Source organism: Amblyomma maculatum, unplaced genomic scaffold, assembly GCF_055883805.1.
Source record: "Amblyomma maculatum isolate TAMU_Amacu unplaced genomic scaffold, ASM5588380v1 scaffold_16, whole genome shotgun sequence".
Taxonomy (NCBI): Eukaryota; Metazoa; Arthropoda; class Arachnida; order Ixodida; family Ixodidae; genus Amblyomma; species Amblyomma maculatum.
Genome location: NW_028146741.1, coordinates 1,149,499 through 1,165,943, shown reverse-complemented (window position 1 = coordinate 1,165,943; position 16,445 = coordinate 1,149,499). Strand labels below are relative to the sequence as shown.

General features: G+C 44.9%; 2 protein-coding genes across 2 annotated transcripts; one reads left to right on the top strand and one right to left on the bottom strand.

Moving 5' to 3' along the window:
* The first annotated feature begins 4,041 nt into the window (after nucleotides 1-4,041).
* LOC146171893 (uncharacterized) lies at nucleotides 4,042-6,021 on the top strand. The gene is made up of 3 exons (XM_084586256.1): nucleotides 4,042-4,501; nucleotides 4,582-4,761; nucleotides 4,844-6,021. The coding sequence occupies exons 1-3, from the start codon at nucleotides 4,184-4,186 to the stop codon at nucleotides 5,087-5,089; spliced, it is 744 nt and encodes a 247-aa protein (XP_084442382.1). The 5' UTR covers nucleotides 4,042-4,183; the 3' UTR covers nucleotides 5,090-6,021.
* A 2,161-nt stretch (nucleotides 6,022-8,182) lies between these two features.
* LOC146171892 (uncharacterized) lies at nucleotides 8,183-14,978 on the bottom strand. Its single transcript, XM_084586266.1, has 3 exons — nucleotides 14,750-14,978; nucleotides 10,112-11,930; nucleotides 8,183-8,186 (listed from the first exon to the last, which is right to left on the bottom strand). The coding sequence occupies exons 2-3, from the start codon at nucleotides 11,770-11,772 to the stop codon at nucleotides 8,183-8,185; spliced, it is 1,665 nt and encodes a 554-aa protein (XP_084442392.1). The 5' UTR covers nucleotides 11,773-11,930; nucleotides 14,750-14,978.
* Between the last annotated feature and the right edge of the window lie 1,467 nt (nucleotides 14,979-16,445).

Here is a 16,445-nt window from a genome sequence, read left to right as displayed (position 1 = left end):
TATTCTGACAGTAATAGATTCAGTCGATGAATTTCATCCACCAGTTGCCTTGCGCAACCTAGTTTCAAAACTGCACTAATAATTGTTCCAGATAAAAGCTTGAAAGTATATATATTTTCCGTAACAAGAATGTGAATCTACTGAAGTGGCCCTGGTGGTTTCATTTGACAACATGGGACAAAATTCTCGCTATTAAGTGAAAGCATTAAAGCCCTATTTTGTTACCCTCATGTGTTCTGTATTTACCTCTCCGAGTTGTGAAAAATGCTACCTAAATTACTGGACTTTTTGGGCTGAAATTCAGATCACAAGGTAACTTGTGATTTAATGTCTCAAGTTGCCTGCATATTCAACAGGCTGCGCCGACATTCGAACTGCGATGCCTGCCGCGCCCTATGCAGGATATTAGTTGCCTTGCAGTTCACCAGATGCCTAGGCCTGTCAAATAAGCTGATCTGATTGATTGCCACTACGAAAAGTCTGTAATTTGCTGATTCCGGTAAATGGCCGCAGCGGCTGAGGGGCTCCTGGTTATCCGATCCCCCATCCTTCATTTGTCAATAACGTGTGCGTGACTTGTATAAAAATTTTGACGCAACCATTTGTACAGCATACAGGGTGCTGTCATGCCATTTCGCTTCCCACTTGCCTTCCCTCTGTCACAGATAATTTGCGATGGGGATTCTAATCGACGTCATATCCACCTGCATGCTGTTGGTTGTGAACAAAATGAAAGACAAAAGCATGCCAAACTGTTTTCTGATGCCTTAAACAGCTTTGTCATCATAAGCAGCAGCTGGACTATATACCGACTGCAGGAAGGCCTCTCCCATACAGTTGTGTCTCGTTAATATGGACGCTTTGGTTTCCGAATTAAACTGTCCATAAAGCGAGTCATCCATAATAACGAGTCATGAATAATAAACAAAAAGGATTTTATTGAGAAAAAAGAATTGTAATTAATGACTGCTTTTGTACCTAACGATGTGTACTGGACTCAAAATTTCACAGAACACCGGCAACTTTGAGTGCATTATCTTTGTCATTGTTTTCTAAAAATTGTAGTGCAGTCTGAAGCGACTCGTGTACCATGTGTTGGTCGAACTGACGAGCACAAACTCTTCACTGGCCGATGGATCAGCGTCCGGTTCTCTACTCACCGCCACTTCCAAAATGGCCTCGTCACTGAGCAAAGTAGCCGCTAAGTAGCTGCTTGAGATTCTCCTGAGGCGAGGAAACAGCTGAGCTGTCGATACTAGTCCCTCGCGGCTTGGATTGACTGAGATGGCTTTTGCTGCTTGTATTCACAGAGGTCTTCGCGCCTACGTTCAGCTCTGTTCTTTTGCGTTTAACTCCTGCCATGCCAAAAGCCAGACTCAAGTTGAGGGTTACAGGCTTCTGATGCTTTGCACTTTTTTGCCTAGTTAACCTTTCTGCCTTTCCGCTCATCTGATTCTTTCTTTTTTTGCCTTGTATTGTTTCCGTAAGGAAGCAAGGGAGTCAAGTTGGTAAGCTGCTATGCAGAGGGCTATCGAACATCCCATATTGGCACCGTTTCTATGTGTTCCTATTAACACTGCAAGCTGAAGTACAGTTTTAGAACGACTGCTAGCCGACTACGAAGAGCTCAGACCTTGTCAAAGCCGCACCGTTGACTCAAAACGAAGCCGACATGCCTTGTGTGCAAAATGTGGCAGTTCGGCAGCGCAACAGGGACGAAAACCAGGAGCATGAGAGGGAAGCGCGTCCAGGACGGGACGCCGGTCCCGGTTGCGTTTCGTATACGTCGCCTTTCTTTTGTCGCTCTACTTTGTGAGCGTGTCTTAACTCTCACCGAAAAGCGTTAACGGCTTCATGGAACACACAGTGTGCTTTGGGAAATAAAACTTCAGTTCCCACCGCCTCTGTAGGCACTTGTCTTTCTTCTTGTCATTTCTTTCTTAAGCTTTTACCGGCCTCTGTTCACGTTCAGCAGAATTTATTGCAACCATATGTTGCTGTTTTCCCGACTGTGGCGGCACTTCCGCTACACCCAAAAAGTAAGCTGTAGTGATAGTTACGGTGACCTCCAAATGCATGGGCTCCTATGGGCATCTACTTAACTATTTTACCATTATTCGTAAATTATCATGAAATTATCTTGAAAATGCCTTAAAGCATGTTCCGATGTCATCTGATTGCTATTGATTAAGTATTGATTCAATAGCGATTGGCATGATTCCCCAAACCCGGACACATTTGCGGACGACAGTATGAGGCATTAAAGGCTTTTGCCTTATAGAGGAGGAGGAGGATAAGCATTTATTAATTGAGAAAATCAGGCAGACAGGAGCTTCCGCGCTAGATGGCCAGAAGCCTTCGAGCCCTGGCCACCTGGGCTGCACACTCGATGGCCCGCAGTTCGATTAGCGGGTCCGAGCTGAATAGCGGCCTCCCACTGCTCACGGGTGGAGAGCTGCAGATCCCGCGGAGGGGGTCCAGTGGACATGCCCATAGTATGTTGTGTAAGTTGGCCTTTTGACTGAATTTGGAAATGAATGCATCTGTAATTTTCGCCAGGTGACCTCCTGTGCCTTTGTAAGATTTGTATCCCCGGAGGGTATAGGGTACGTGTATGACGACCGTTTAGTGTAATTTCTTGATAGGAAACTATACGGTCCCTCGCCGACCTCATATGGGGTTGTTCCGTCACCCGGCTGACGAGTCCTCGTGTGGTGGGCAGCCAGGAAGGGAGGAATGTGCTGGTGTCCAGATTAGCTCGAGTTGTTTGAGAGGCAAGCAGCAATTTGAGTGCTATAGGGGATATCCTGCATTTGCTGTAATTTCATATTGCGGTTTTCGAGTCGCTAATTATAATTAGCGACTCGAAAAGGGCTGAGGTTGAGCTTATCGCGAGGGCGATCGCAGCCTTCTCCGCAGGGTCTCTTGGATGGCTCTTAAGCGATGAGTGACAAAAGCCTACTCTTCCTCTCCTGTCATTTGCTCCTCATTATTAGTCTTTTATCGGTGTTCGTTGCAGTGCTACATAAAAAATATAATTCGTTTGCAGGAAAGGAATTGCGCAGTATCGGTCACGCTTTCTCCGACAAGTGTGCGTTTGGACGGTACACGATTGCTCCTGTCGCGTGGCGCTGCTTGGCGTGCGTTCGAGGGTGCGACTGCAGCAGCAGGAACGCTAGACAAGATGAGATTTCTGGTTGGTCGCTTCAAATTAGGCGGCTGGTGACGTCACTTCTCAGTCGCCAATAAGGTAACCGCTCGCGTGGACTGCTTTTGTCGACAGGGTGGCGATGGAATGAGTACTCTGATGGGGCTGGGACAGGTGGGTCACCGCCGCTTGCGGCGGGGGCTGGCCTGCCCCAGAATTTTTATCTGTTGTAGGCCATTGCACCCGCCACCGTTTTGGTGGTGGACGACGGCTGTTGTTGCGGCGCGCGTCTTTCTCCCCCTCTTCCATTTCTGTCTTCTCTATTTTCTCTTCTGTCTGCACGAGGCAGTGGAGGTGGCTCAGCTACAGAGCCAGTAGCAGGCCCGTGCATTTTCTTTTCTTTCTTTCTACAGCCACAACAGTATATGAACCATTAAAGGCTTTCACCTTAGAAATGAAAGATATGGCTTAGCTCTGGGATCAGAAGTTTAATTTCTCTTAATTTCTCCAGTCTTCTGCGCCGTTCGCCAGCAGCTAAACTCTCCTTGATTTCCATGTCGAGCGCGTCTAAGTTCAGCGGCGTTCTGTAATTCGTTTACAGGAAAGATAGACGCAGCATCTGTCACTCGCGGAAGGCAAGAAGCGCCTCCCGGCGGCGTTGGAGCGCACTTGTTACCGCTTAATTGGCCCTCATAGCTAACAAATTGGTGACGTCACATCCTTGACGTCACCCTAATTGAGTGACTTAACTATTTTTTAGTGTATTTCTATATATCCTCTGTGGTGCGGCGTTCGAGGAAGCGCCAAATGAAAGGCTCCGCAAGGACACAGGGATGGAACGCCAGAAGCGTTTGCGGGTAGATCGGCTGGAAACGCTGATTGGTGGACACGCAGCGGCCTGGCGTGACGTTTTTCGCGTCACGCTCGATGCTTAACCGGATGTGACGTCAATGAAAACTGGGTTTGCTTGTTTTTTTCGTCCCTAACCCATCTAGGGAATCCCTAGGTACCGGCCGCTCCGGCGGCGCGCGCGATATGCCGGCATTCGGTTCGTGGTTCTCGCTGCGGCGCGTATTCGGCTCGTGGGTCTCGTTGCGGCGCGTAATTCCTATGATGGCGGTCCTGCGTGGTGTCATAATCGGCGATAGCCAAATGAAATTCTTGTGCAGGTCTCGCCTGCGGCTTTCGCCGCATGTTGAGACGTGCACTTTCAGTTTTGGCGGTTATGATGCCACCTCACTGTCATTTAAGGTCGCGCAGATGCGTTTGCACGCCGATTTTGTTATTTTGTATGTAGGGGGCAATGACCTCGCTAATGGTCATGGCCCGCGGGAAATCGCCGCCAACATCAAGGTACGTATAAATTGCGTAAAATCGTCTCACAATTTGCTTTAAAAGTGCTGTGCCGTTCATCTTGCCCCACGTGCTTCCAGGACCTCGTGCGGCAGCTGCAGCAGCACGTCGCACGGATGGTGTTGGTTTTTAAAATACTGCCGCGGTATTTCAAAAACGAGAGCGAAGCGCTTCATGAAAACGCCCGTCGTCGGCAGCTGAACCGGCGCCTGACTGCTGCGCTGCGGCGCATGCCTGACGTGTGCATTCTGAACCCTGAGGTAAGAATGCTTTGTTTTCTCGTTTGTTACTCATTTATCAAATTGTTGAGTTCATAACGCAACTTTTTCGACACTCTTGCAGCACCGTTTCCTGGATGCTGCGAAGCGGCCGAGGCGTTGTCTGTACGCGGCCGACAGTTACCACGTGGCAAGGGGTCGCGGCATCGATCAGCTCTCGAAGATCATCGTCGCGGCCCTGGTCAAAGTGTACGGCTCCGACATCGCTGCAGCGTCAAGGGCAGAACCAGGAGCGGTGTACGTTGTCCACCACTGTCGGCGATGCAGGGCGAAGGGCCACGAGACGGGAGAGTGCAGCTCGTTTTGCTGACCACGCTTTTGCTGACCACGCTGCCATGCCACTGCAAGTCACCGATGGAACGCTGCGCATACAAACGGCCCTTTTCAGGGCCACCCCATTGTTTCCTGGCAGACCGCAGGCTTGCAGTCCCGTGATCCAGTTCCCTCTCTTTAGATATGTTGCACGTAGTATATCGTTGTACTTAAAGCGTAGCTGCCGCAGCGAAATTATATATTTCGTATAGCATGCGCATAATACTGCTGTACCGCTTATAGCTGCTTCCCTCGTGCATTATTTAAGACCCTAGGACAGGAATCACAAAACACGTGTAAGCGTAGCTGCCGCAGCGAACGCTAGGCCTTATTGCAACAGGGCTGCGCTCATTACGGCTTTGTTACGTCGTTTTTTTTTTTTTAATGTGAGCACCATTTACTATAACAACGGCACAATCGTCTGAAATATGGATTCTGTACAGCCTAAATAATTGCCGCTTACCTCGTGGGACATCTGCAGCATCATGCCGCCCGCGTCTTTCATTTCAACGCTGCTCCGACGATCACATGTATAGGCCTCGCGACAGGAGTATTGTGCACACAGTGCGGTTTTCTGCCGTGTTTGTTTTTTTTTTCTCTCATAAATCCCATGCATATTTCGAAGCATCTCGTCGCGGTGCTGTGTACAGCACCGCGACATGTGCATAATACAGCAGTATTATGCACATGTTGTATGAAATATATAACTTTACTTACCGTCACTCGACGAATTCCTCTTAAAGGGAGAGAAAAAAAAAAAAAAAGAGGCCTAGCGTTCGCTCCGGCAGCTACTCTACACGTGTTTTGCGATTCCTGTCCTCAGGGACTTAAAATAATGCACGAGGGAAGCAGCTATAAGCGGTACAGCAGTATTATGCACATGTTGTATGAAATATATAACTTTACTTACTGTCACTCGACGAATTCCTCTTAAAGGGAGAGATAAAAAAAAAAAAAAAAAAGAGGCCTAGCGCGATACTTTATGGCCCAGCACGTCGAAGCGACGACGCTGTACGTGTAGTAAATATGCTGCCTACATTTCCCATGCTGTCGAAACGATTTTCGGACAGCACCGCGACGAGATGCTTCGAAATATGCATGCATCTATAAGAAAAAAAAAATGGAAATGTCCGCGACGATCACATAGGCCTCGCGACAGGAATATTTCAGTATAGTTAGTGCGGTTTTGGTCTATCTTTTTTTGATGACTGCAGGACATTTCGAGGGTCAGCGACGTGGTTATCACTGTCTGCTGGCCAAGAATATCCCTTCGACAACACCGGAAAAGTACGTGTCTTCCCGTGGACGGCGCCATTTTTTTTTTTTTTTTCAAATAAATGTATTCGATGTACAAGGCCTCACTATGCAAGGTTCAATTGTGCAGTGTGCTTTTGTATTGTAACCGTGCATAAAGTGAAGGGATGCCGTGTTTGAGTTCACTCTTGTTAGCTAGCTGCATTTAATAAAATGTTTGCATTTTTCAGGATTTCAAATGCACAAATATTGATTGTCACAATAAATCTTTCAGTAGGTATCTATAATTTTTGGTACCTCCTGTATAGTGTGTTTATTTTTTTTTTTATTACGTAAGCAATACTACGCCAGGTTTCAGCCTGTCACATAAACCTGGCCTGACAGTCAAGCTGTCGGGTAAACTCGGTCGATAGCCACGCCGCACCGCAGAAGACAAAAGAAAGAACAGAAAGAGAAGCTACGTCGGCTTTGTTTATATGCAACCTACCGGGTTTAACTAAAAGTAAACCCCAGGTAATTTTTCTTTTTCTTACCCAACTCAACGTCGGCTACTGCTCCCTTCTAAATGGCTCCGGAGTGCACCCAGGGAAGTTGTTGGATGCAACATTATTTATCCCTGGAGACTGTCCAATATGCTGATAAATAAAGAACTGAATAAGATTGAAATCTATTGACTCCAATTTGGACTTTGAAATTTGTCGCACAATTTCTAATTGCAAATTTTATTTGAAAGTCTAATTTTTAGGTTTTTATTTTTCCCAGGAATTAAAGCACAGCTAAGGAGTATACTCTGCAATCTATAGCTAGCTTCAGTTCCATAGCAAGTGCACACACACACAGATGATGCAATGTAATTCTAATTTGAAAAGAAAATTGAGTACAAAAAAAATTTGGGGTGGCTAAGTATGCAGTCTGTTTTAGGCTACAGGTCCACTAAACTATAGGTTGACATATATGCCATGTTATGAATGCAAAACGTGTTGCCATGAAGGAAACGCGCAAGACATTAGGTTTGTTTCAATAAATAAATATTGGACATACAAAAACATATGGCCGAACTCAAATGAACCATATGTTGCATTAGAACTAACACAAACTTAATACAAGACATGAACCTTATGGATCTCAATTGACAGCAAACATACACTAACATTTACAAAAACATACAATGCCATTTCTTTTCATGCAACTGACACCACAGTTGTCATCTTATACAAATATATCTTTAAAGCATTCTGCAAACCATCGTTGCCTTATGACAGAATAACCTGTTACAAATTACAGTAGAGCCTCGACACATTCCTCGTTCATACGTTCAGAGTTGCAGGAAGTAAATATCTCCCATACAGCTGCACTGTTCCTTTCCTGTTTAATATGTATGTTCCAGATAACACAATTTCCAGATATTAAATTCTAAATTTAAAAAAAAATATATGATCAAATGGCTCGTTTAAGCATTCAAATGTGCATGTTTCAACATAGGGCTGAGCCCAGGAGCAGAATGCATGAACTGAAAGCAGCAGCACCCACCCATTGTGGTATCTTCTTCGCAGTGCCTTGATGGAAGGGTGAGGCTAACAATTAAGCGAAGGTCATTCACGCAAAGACATGACTTGCAGAGAAGGCAAAAATTGAAAAACCAGTACATTTTTTTTTGCAGTGCATGGGACAAATCATTTGTGAAGAACTATGCGCTTGTATTTCATGAGCAGGCTGGACCCAGAGAATGCAGCGACAGTCAGCCACCCCCATAGTGTATTGGGGATAAAGCAACGAGAAACAAGGAAGCAATCTTGGCTTTCCATTGTCCTCAACACATAAAGTGTGTTACTAAACCTCATCTGCAACGAGTGCAACACAACTGTAAGCTGAGTTGTGAGGACTAAACCAGAAGCCTTTCACATATATCTTATGCCAAGAGATGACAATCTATGCTTCTTCAGATGAAATGTTTTCCCAAATAAAATGTTTCTACCTGCATTTTTGAAGACAAAGTATCAACAATGTTGTACATGTGTTCATGCACAGTGACACACGCACAATTAATACACTATTACTCTGACAACAGTGAAGTCAGACAAATACCGCTAGTTTTAGTTAATAGTTACTGATATTTTTTATCAATCTGAATGACTGTAACCTTTCTTGGAGCACTGACTTTACTAAGCTTTTGAAGCTTGCTCTGCAGCTAAGTTTCCTACCTCTAAAACTTATTTCAGCATCTCTGCGGCAATAAAATTTGCCTAAAATTTTCTAGCGCCACAAATTTTCCCCTCTTTAGCTGCTATTTTGAACAGTGTAACATTGCTATTGTATATCCCCATGATGCAAAATATAAAGTACACATGTTCATCATGCATGCATCTTTGAAGGCTTTACAATTGTTATTTCAGCCGCTGATCAGCATGCATTCTTTACTCGTGATATATCCACTGCATATTCTTCATTTATCACTACAGCTGAATGAAAAGTTATGTGTACTTATTTTTTCAGTCACAAAAGAAGTTATTTCAATTTCTTTCGTTAAGCATATGCATTAACCTAGCTGTACCACATTCTGTGATCCGGTGAAAATTTATATAAATTCAGCAGGAAACTGACAGGTCGTTTTTCTGTCATCTCACTATAAAAATGTTCAAATCATCTCTCAGTTTAGTGTTGTCTCCACCAGTGAGTAAAAAAGAATGAACCTATTTTACCCTCACAGTTCCTGAGGAAAAGCTTTTCAATTCATGTTTTCTTGCATTTTAAGTGCTTTATTTATTTGCTTGGAACAGTAACTGCTTATATATGCTCTCTCTTACACTTGTTGCAGTGACTTACCGTCATGAAAGTACTATGCATTGTGGCAGTTACATTTTCTTGCTCCGTTTTTTACTAATTGTTGAATGACCTAGCATGTCCACTTCTAGCTAGCACTTTTGACTCTTCTTCATACAATTACATGCAGCTTGTATCAGCTTGTATCACCTATCACTTCATCCTCAAGGCATTCCGATCAGCCTCCTCTAGTCATGTTTGTGTAATGACAATTCCTGCAAAGTGAAATATATACATAGGCATGCGCATGGAGGGCGGCTGTCCTCCCGAATTGTCTCAGGGGCACTAAGTCAGCCCGTACTTTTACTTTGTTGCACTTGTGCCATCATTTCTAAACGTGCACAATTATGGTCATGCAGGTTTTCGAAGGTAAATACTGGCAGCCACTTGTGATGTTGTTTTGCACAAACTGCAAAACCAGGGGCAGAATGAACCATTGTGAGAAGCACATCGTCATGTCATTTTCAATTTTGCATTCATGGCGAAGCTTGATTTCTTTTTATAGTGCACAACATTTTGTACTGAAATAAAACAAAACAAGTGCACTGAAAAACCCATAAGACAAAGAAAACGACAGGACAATTAACTCTTGCAAGGACATTATTGCAGGCTAGTTGATGCATCCCCTTCATGGATCACTGCCTTGTCGTGGCGGAGGGGCTTGCGAAACTCGATGAAGTCGTGAGCTCTGCTGTGTAGGGCCACCCAAGATAGGCAAGTTACGGCAGAGAGTTCTGACAAAATGTGATTCACTGGAGAAGGTAATGGCAACCCACTCCAGTATTTCCTGCCAAGAAAACCCTATGGCCAGTCACAATAGCATTAATGATATGGCGCCGGAAGATGAGCCCCCCAGGTTGGAAGGCGTCCCACATGTTACTAGAGGGGGGGGGAAGGCGTCCCACATGTTAAAGGGCGATTCCTAGTAGCTCCAGGGCGAATGCACGCTTTGTTGTGCACTTCTTGAGAAATTTCTTCTTTCACTGTATATTCCTTGATTACTTGCATCTTGGCCACAACCAACTCTGAGTTTGCCACGCTTGTTGAGGCTTCTGCTGCCTGAACACTTTCCAAGATGTGGAAAGCCTCACTTATCTTCGAAGTTGACAACACTCCTAGAGCAGTTTCAGGGATTTTCACAGCTGCTATTTCTGGTGTGCTAGCTATGACCACACCATGAATGTGTTTGCAAACTATTATGGACATCAGATGATCATAGCAAGTGCATGCATAGCTATGCACACACACCATGCACACACTGCATGCAAGAGGGCAGCAAGCACCATCTTTCACTTTTGAGACTTTGTATGCGAGGCCTTTTGTGGACTGGGATTGCACAGTCCATGTTCGATCTTCATTCCTCTCTATAGATGCTGGGCTTGCCATGGCAGTTCGATGGCTCTTCTCAATTCGACTCATCTTGCAGGTTCTCTTTTCTTTTGTGATGTGGCCTATCCTCTTCATAAAAAAATGGTATGCCATGTCCATCAGTGCCGAGATGAGCTTGTCGACACGGTGATTCTTCTTGCCTTCCAGAAAATTATGCTTTAAAGTCCTGTGCATTCTTTCAAGATGCATGTTTGTATTGATCCCGAGGCCAGTTCGAAAACTGTAGGCCCACATTTCTGGGCGGTAAGCATAGTTTGCTTTAAAATACTGCATGAACTCCTGCAGCCTGGGGTCGTTGTTGGCCAAAAATGGCTCAAGAAGCTCAGTCAACTCATTCTTGTCAAGGGATTCTAGCAGTGTGCGAACTGTCCGGTAAATCTCAGCTCCAAGTTCTCTTCCTTTGACTTTCTCCATAATCCTTCGCCTCCAGTTTTTGTCCACATGCCATGAGCAGAGCAGTCGGTGCTGAGGTGGACCCATGACTGTTGACCAAGCCTTGAAGAACTCAGATGCATCATCTGACATAAAAATCTTAGTTGATAATGCTCCTGTGGAAGACTTCACAGATTCAAAGAAGGCTGTTAAAGTTTTTTCATTTACTGTGCTGGAGATAAAGTATGCCATAGGCAGTCCTGCTCCAAATTCATCCAGCACCAGAACAGTCACTAATTCAAACTGGTATCCTGTTGTTCCATGTGTGGAATCAACACAGACTGTTCCTGAGCCCAAAACCTTCAGAAGGTCTTCCTGTGGCTCTGTCATTAGAGCAAGAGCAAAATCCTTCGTGCTGAACGTATTTGTTGAGTCAACAGCCCCCTGCTCCTTGTACAAGCGAACAACAGGTCGGTTCTTGTTCCTCGTGATTTGCACCCATGTGCTAACACTGACAGCATCACTGTCATGACATCTTTCAGGCACATTGAGATTATACTGCCGTTTGATGTTGTGTAAGGTTAAGCGATCGGTCAAGTGAAGAGGAGTCAGCTTGACTGTTATTGATGCCCTTATTTTCTTCATTATAGTCTTCATGGGCACTCCTTTTGAAAGGTCACTTGCAATGATTGCTCTTTCCTGGATGGTCATGGTGAGGTGTGCAATATCTGCATCATGCCCATAATGTGTCCTTTGGTACATCACCTTGACTTCATTCTTTTCTCTAGTAACAATCATAAAAGAAAGGCATGTCTTACCACTCTTGCAGCTTCCCTGGCTCTTCATTGCCCGTACCTTGTTCCCTCGGCTTGGCCTAGCCACTCCTGACCTGTGGCATTTATAGTACACCCTTGTACTTCCACCAGCGAGCCTTTTTTCGCCTTGAGGTGCTATGAATTTGCAGTCCTCATTCACCTCCTCTCTCGTTTTCCATTCCTGGAACTCTGTAAATTGAAAAAAAAAAAAAAAAAAAAAAAAAAAAAGCAGGGCTCTGTATCACTGACAAAGTAATTTCTACACTCATCAAGCATGACTGTTTGAAAAACGTTGTGCACAACACATACTATTACTTACAGTATAATGTAGTCCACATTCCTAAAACTGCATGTGTGGAATAGTTTTTTTTTTTCCAGTATTGCTGAGTATCTTGCAATGTTCAGGGAAATTCTACCATGAAGGTTTAGTTGTTGCAACTAATTATTCTGCATATTTATCAATCTTGGGCTGTAAAATATTCTGTTCAAACTACCAGACTATAATTCGGCTAAAATGCCAACCACAAAGGTAGCTTTGCTAGTCCACATTTTTCCCCACAGTATTTTAACATTGGGATTTGCCCGCATTTTTTTCAAGTGGCAGAAACCGCAGTCGACTGTGGAAGAACCTTTTTATCTGTAAAATTGCAGATTCACAGGACCAATTAAATTTGACTGTTGTGCCGCTGGCTGGACCCATAAATACTAGAGAACACTGCACCAGACAGATGCGAATTTGTGTACCGAACATTGTGACAGTTATAGTACCGAGTGCTGCCACACCTGAGGACCATTAATTATTACAGCATATACATATAGCCCCCTTATTTTTTTCACAAACGCAGAACATTCACCTTTGTGAGGACTTTTGACCTGGGATTCGTATTTATATTATGTATATATATATAGAAAAGAATTGAAGGGGAACTGAGAACCGAGGGGCTCGCTATATATAATTGAAAGGAGAGAATAGTCTACGAGCCCAAGGCGAACATTTGGACATATATTTTTTTAATGTTTTGTTGTTGGTATTGAAAATGTTCCCCTTGGACTCATAGACTGTTCGCTCCTTTGAATTATATACATTATATATATATATATATATATATATATATATATATATATATATATATATATATATATATATATATATATATATATATATATATATATATGGTTGAAATACATGCTTGATCTAAATAGTTGCTTACATATATGCCTTACACCAATGCGTTTCTCAAATGGAGGTGGGTGTGCGAAACCCACGCCCACGATAAAAGAAATGAAAGGTCGCGCGATAGCTCTCCGGCTTTTGCTCTGGTTAGAGTGAACTAGTTCACTCTACTCTGGTCTTGCGGGGTCCACGTAGGTTCAATGTCAATGTTAACTTCTCTAAGCGCAAGAGCGCGCGCGAAAGAAGGAGATAGGGATCGAGAGATGATCGTGCGATTGTTGATACCGGCACCACTGAAACTAGCTGATAGACGGGCCTGCAATGCGTGGCGAGCGGCATGATATGTGGAGGAGTCGAATCCCTTATTGTAGCCGCGCGCTGGCATCAAATGCGCGTTGTTTAACCGATCGATTCAATCCCAATTACACAACGTGCTTCTAGTACGCAAAAGATCGCAGCACGAATACAAGATTCGCCCTGCCCTCTACCTTATAGTCTCAATACCGGTCGCAATTGATTAAGGTTCCGCACCACCTTTCCACATGGCTGAAAACCGGTGCACTAAACAAAACCGGCAATTTCACTGAAGTGCCGATCGAAAAGCGTAGACCATTGTTCTAAGTTTCTTGATATAATTTAACATCTGTGCTTGCCTTAGTTTTCCGGAATCGGCGAAAATTGGCAGTCTGCTACAGCAGAATTTTTCACCGTGGCGAGCGGAGAACTTGATTCGACAGGCTGCTCCACCTGACGAACTACGAGACCAGCCCCCAAACTGTATTGCGTCATAGTTCGCCAGGTAGCGCAGCCTGTAAAATCGGCTGCTTCGGTTGAAGAATCGAGTAAAACAGCGCTAGGGGAGACGAAACACGTGAACGACAGACAGATGCATGCTCTGTCGTTCACGTGTTTCGTCTCTCCTAGCGCTTTACTCGATTCTTAAGCATGTGCCAACCAGACCGTATTTGCCCTCTTCTGCTTCGGTTTATTGTCTTCACTAAGCTTTTGCCGCAAATGATAGGTTTTCCTCGATTTCGGAGAAAATGCAGCATGCATAGTAAAGTGAAATTAGTAATGTAAAAACGTAGCCTTTCAAAAGGTACCTGTGGTCAGCGGCTGAGCCGAAATAACGCATTTTTTTTCCCAACTCGTATAAATATACGTATATGATGGGGTTGAATTCCAAGCTTCTCGAAGCGTCTGACATGGCAACAAGCGAACAAAAAACAAATGAAAATAAAGAAATAAAGAAAAATATCAAATAATCGAAATTATGCTTCCTATACAAAACCGACCACAAATACAGGCAAGAACAGTGCAGCGCGGACATGAACACTATATGTACACAGCTATATAATAAAAACGAGACATGAGAATTAATCAAGCTCTCAGAAAAACGGTCTATTGCGAATATATGGAAGTATTCACGCTTCCTAAAGAACAAGAACTAAAAAAAAAAAAAAAAATATGAGACGCGGCAATACAGCTCCAGTCTGACATTAGTCTAACATTTATATATCTAAAAATGATCGAGTACATCTTAAATACAGCTTCCAGAAAACGCCTCATCAAGCTAAACGAATCGCAGAATGCCCTGCGAAATTTTGAAAGGCAGCGGATTATATAAACAGCGCATATCGCCGAGAACATGGAAAAAAATAAATTATGCTTACATGTATTGCGCATGCGAATTCGCCTGTACCAAAAGTTCAAGCCGCGAATGCTCACATCGCAAAACCGAATATATATATATATGGAATCACACATGTGCTGATCGAAGAACGAGAAAGAAAAAAATAAAAAATAAAAACGAAGTATGTATATAATTACTTACCTTTGTCGTTCGCGAAGGACAGTTGCCGATGTTCGGCTGGGAACTGGTGTACGTCGCTATAGTGACGAGTCAAGTTTTCCAGCGTCGAGAGCCCGCGCAGTTGCACTCATCACACTTCAGGACAGCTCCTTTGCCTCCAACTTGTGAACATTTCTCTTATGCTGTAACATGTTCTTGCGCGCAGTGAAGACTTTGTTGCAGATGTCACAGTGCCGATCATGTAGCTGACGATCATCGTGATTGGAATCACGGTCAGCGTGCCGAGGATCGCTTTCACCCTGGTTGGAAATCCCTGCAGCCATTCCGACAGGAGCGCACGCTTCTTTTAACCTCCCGCGCGCGCTCTCAAAAGCACGGGGAATCCAGGGACTCTAGAGACAATCTGGGGAAAACACGTGTGTCCCCAACAGGACATGACGTCACAAAATGTCACGTGACTTGTGACGTCACACGTGACGTTACACGTGACGTCATGCGTGACGTCACATTTTTTGACCAATCAGCGTTTCCAGCCGATCTACCCCTAAACGCTTGTGGAACGCCCGGCGGTGTCAGCTTCGTATATGCGTGAATCTCCTGGTGACATCATCATCAGTCATGACGTCATGACCAGATGTGACGTCATTATCACTTCTGGTTATACATGAGCGTCCGGTCATGACGTCACGGCCGATGACGTCACCATGTAACGGCTATGGACGTCGTATCGAAACGTCTAACCATTACTATTGGTTGGTGATAGTTAACCATGACTTGCACTTTCTTAGTACTAGCTAATGTCTGATTAGTGTTAGTTAAACACCCCCTAACTAGTAGGTGATCGTTAGTGTTACGATGACCTTCAAATCCATGTGGGCATCTGCAACGCAAGACGGAGCTTGGCAGGGGGGCTGCGCAGCTGGCCGCGAATCTCGACTCTGACCCTCGTAGGGAAGCTTTTCGCTTCAAAAACCGGTGGAAGGCTAGCCCCTGCTGCAAGCGGTGGTGACCTACCAGTCCCAGTCCCGTAGGGCCAGGACTCAGGATCAGCCATGCATCCTACCGCCTCGACCCCCAGCCAGCGTTTATTACTAAGGCGATAGCCTTTAATGGCTCATGCTGTTGTGGCTGCTGTTGTGGGCTAGGCCCCGCCGCAAGCGGCGTTAACCTACCGTCCCAGCCCAAGTCTAGGTGGTGTTGCCCAGCCCCGCCAGGTGTTCGCCATAGTGAAAAGGCAGAACGCTTAAAACATTTCTGTACTGGCTTCTTTTGACGGGTGGAACTTCGCAGTGACTGCGGCGTGCATGGTGGCTGCAGTTTCTTCTTTCTGCTGCTGCTGCTGCTGCTGCTGCTGCTGTGGACATCCTTTTCCATCTTGTCGCTGCTGAATGATTGATTTATAGGAAGGGAAAGGCGCGGCAACTGTATCACTTGTTTTTTGTGGACACCTCCACCGCTCCGTAAGGGAAGAGGGAAGGTGGGAGTGAAAGTTGAAAGAGAGAAAGCGGAGCCGTAGTGGAGGGCTGCGGAGTAATTCCGACCACCTTTAACGTGCACTGACATCGCACAGCCCACGGACGCCTCCGTTTCGCCTCCATCGAAACGCAGCCACCGAGGTCGTGTTCGAACCCGGGTACTTCGGCACAGTAGTCGGGCGTCTTACCACTGCACCACCCCGGCGGGGCTGTCGCTGCTGATGTTGTGGCTGTAGGAAGAA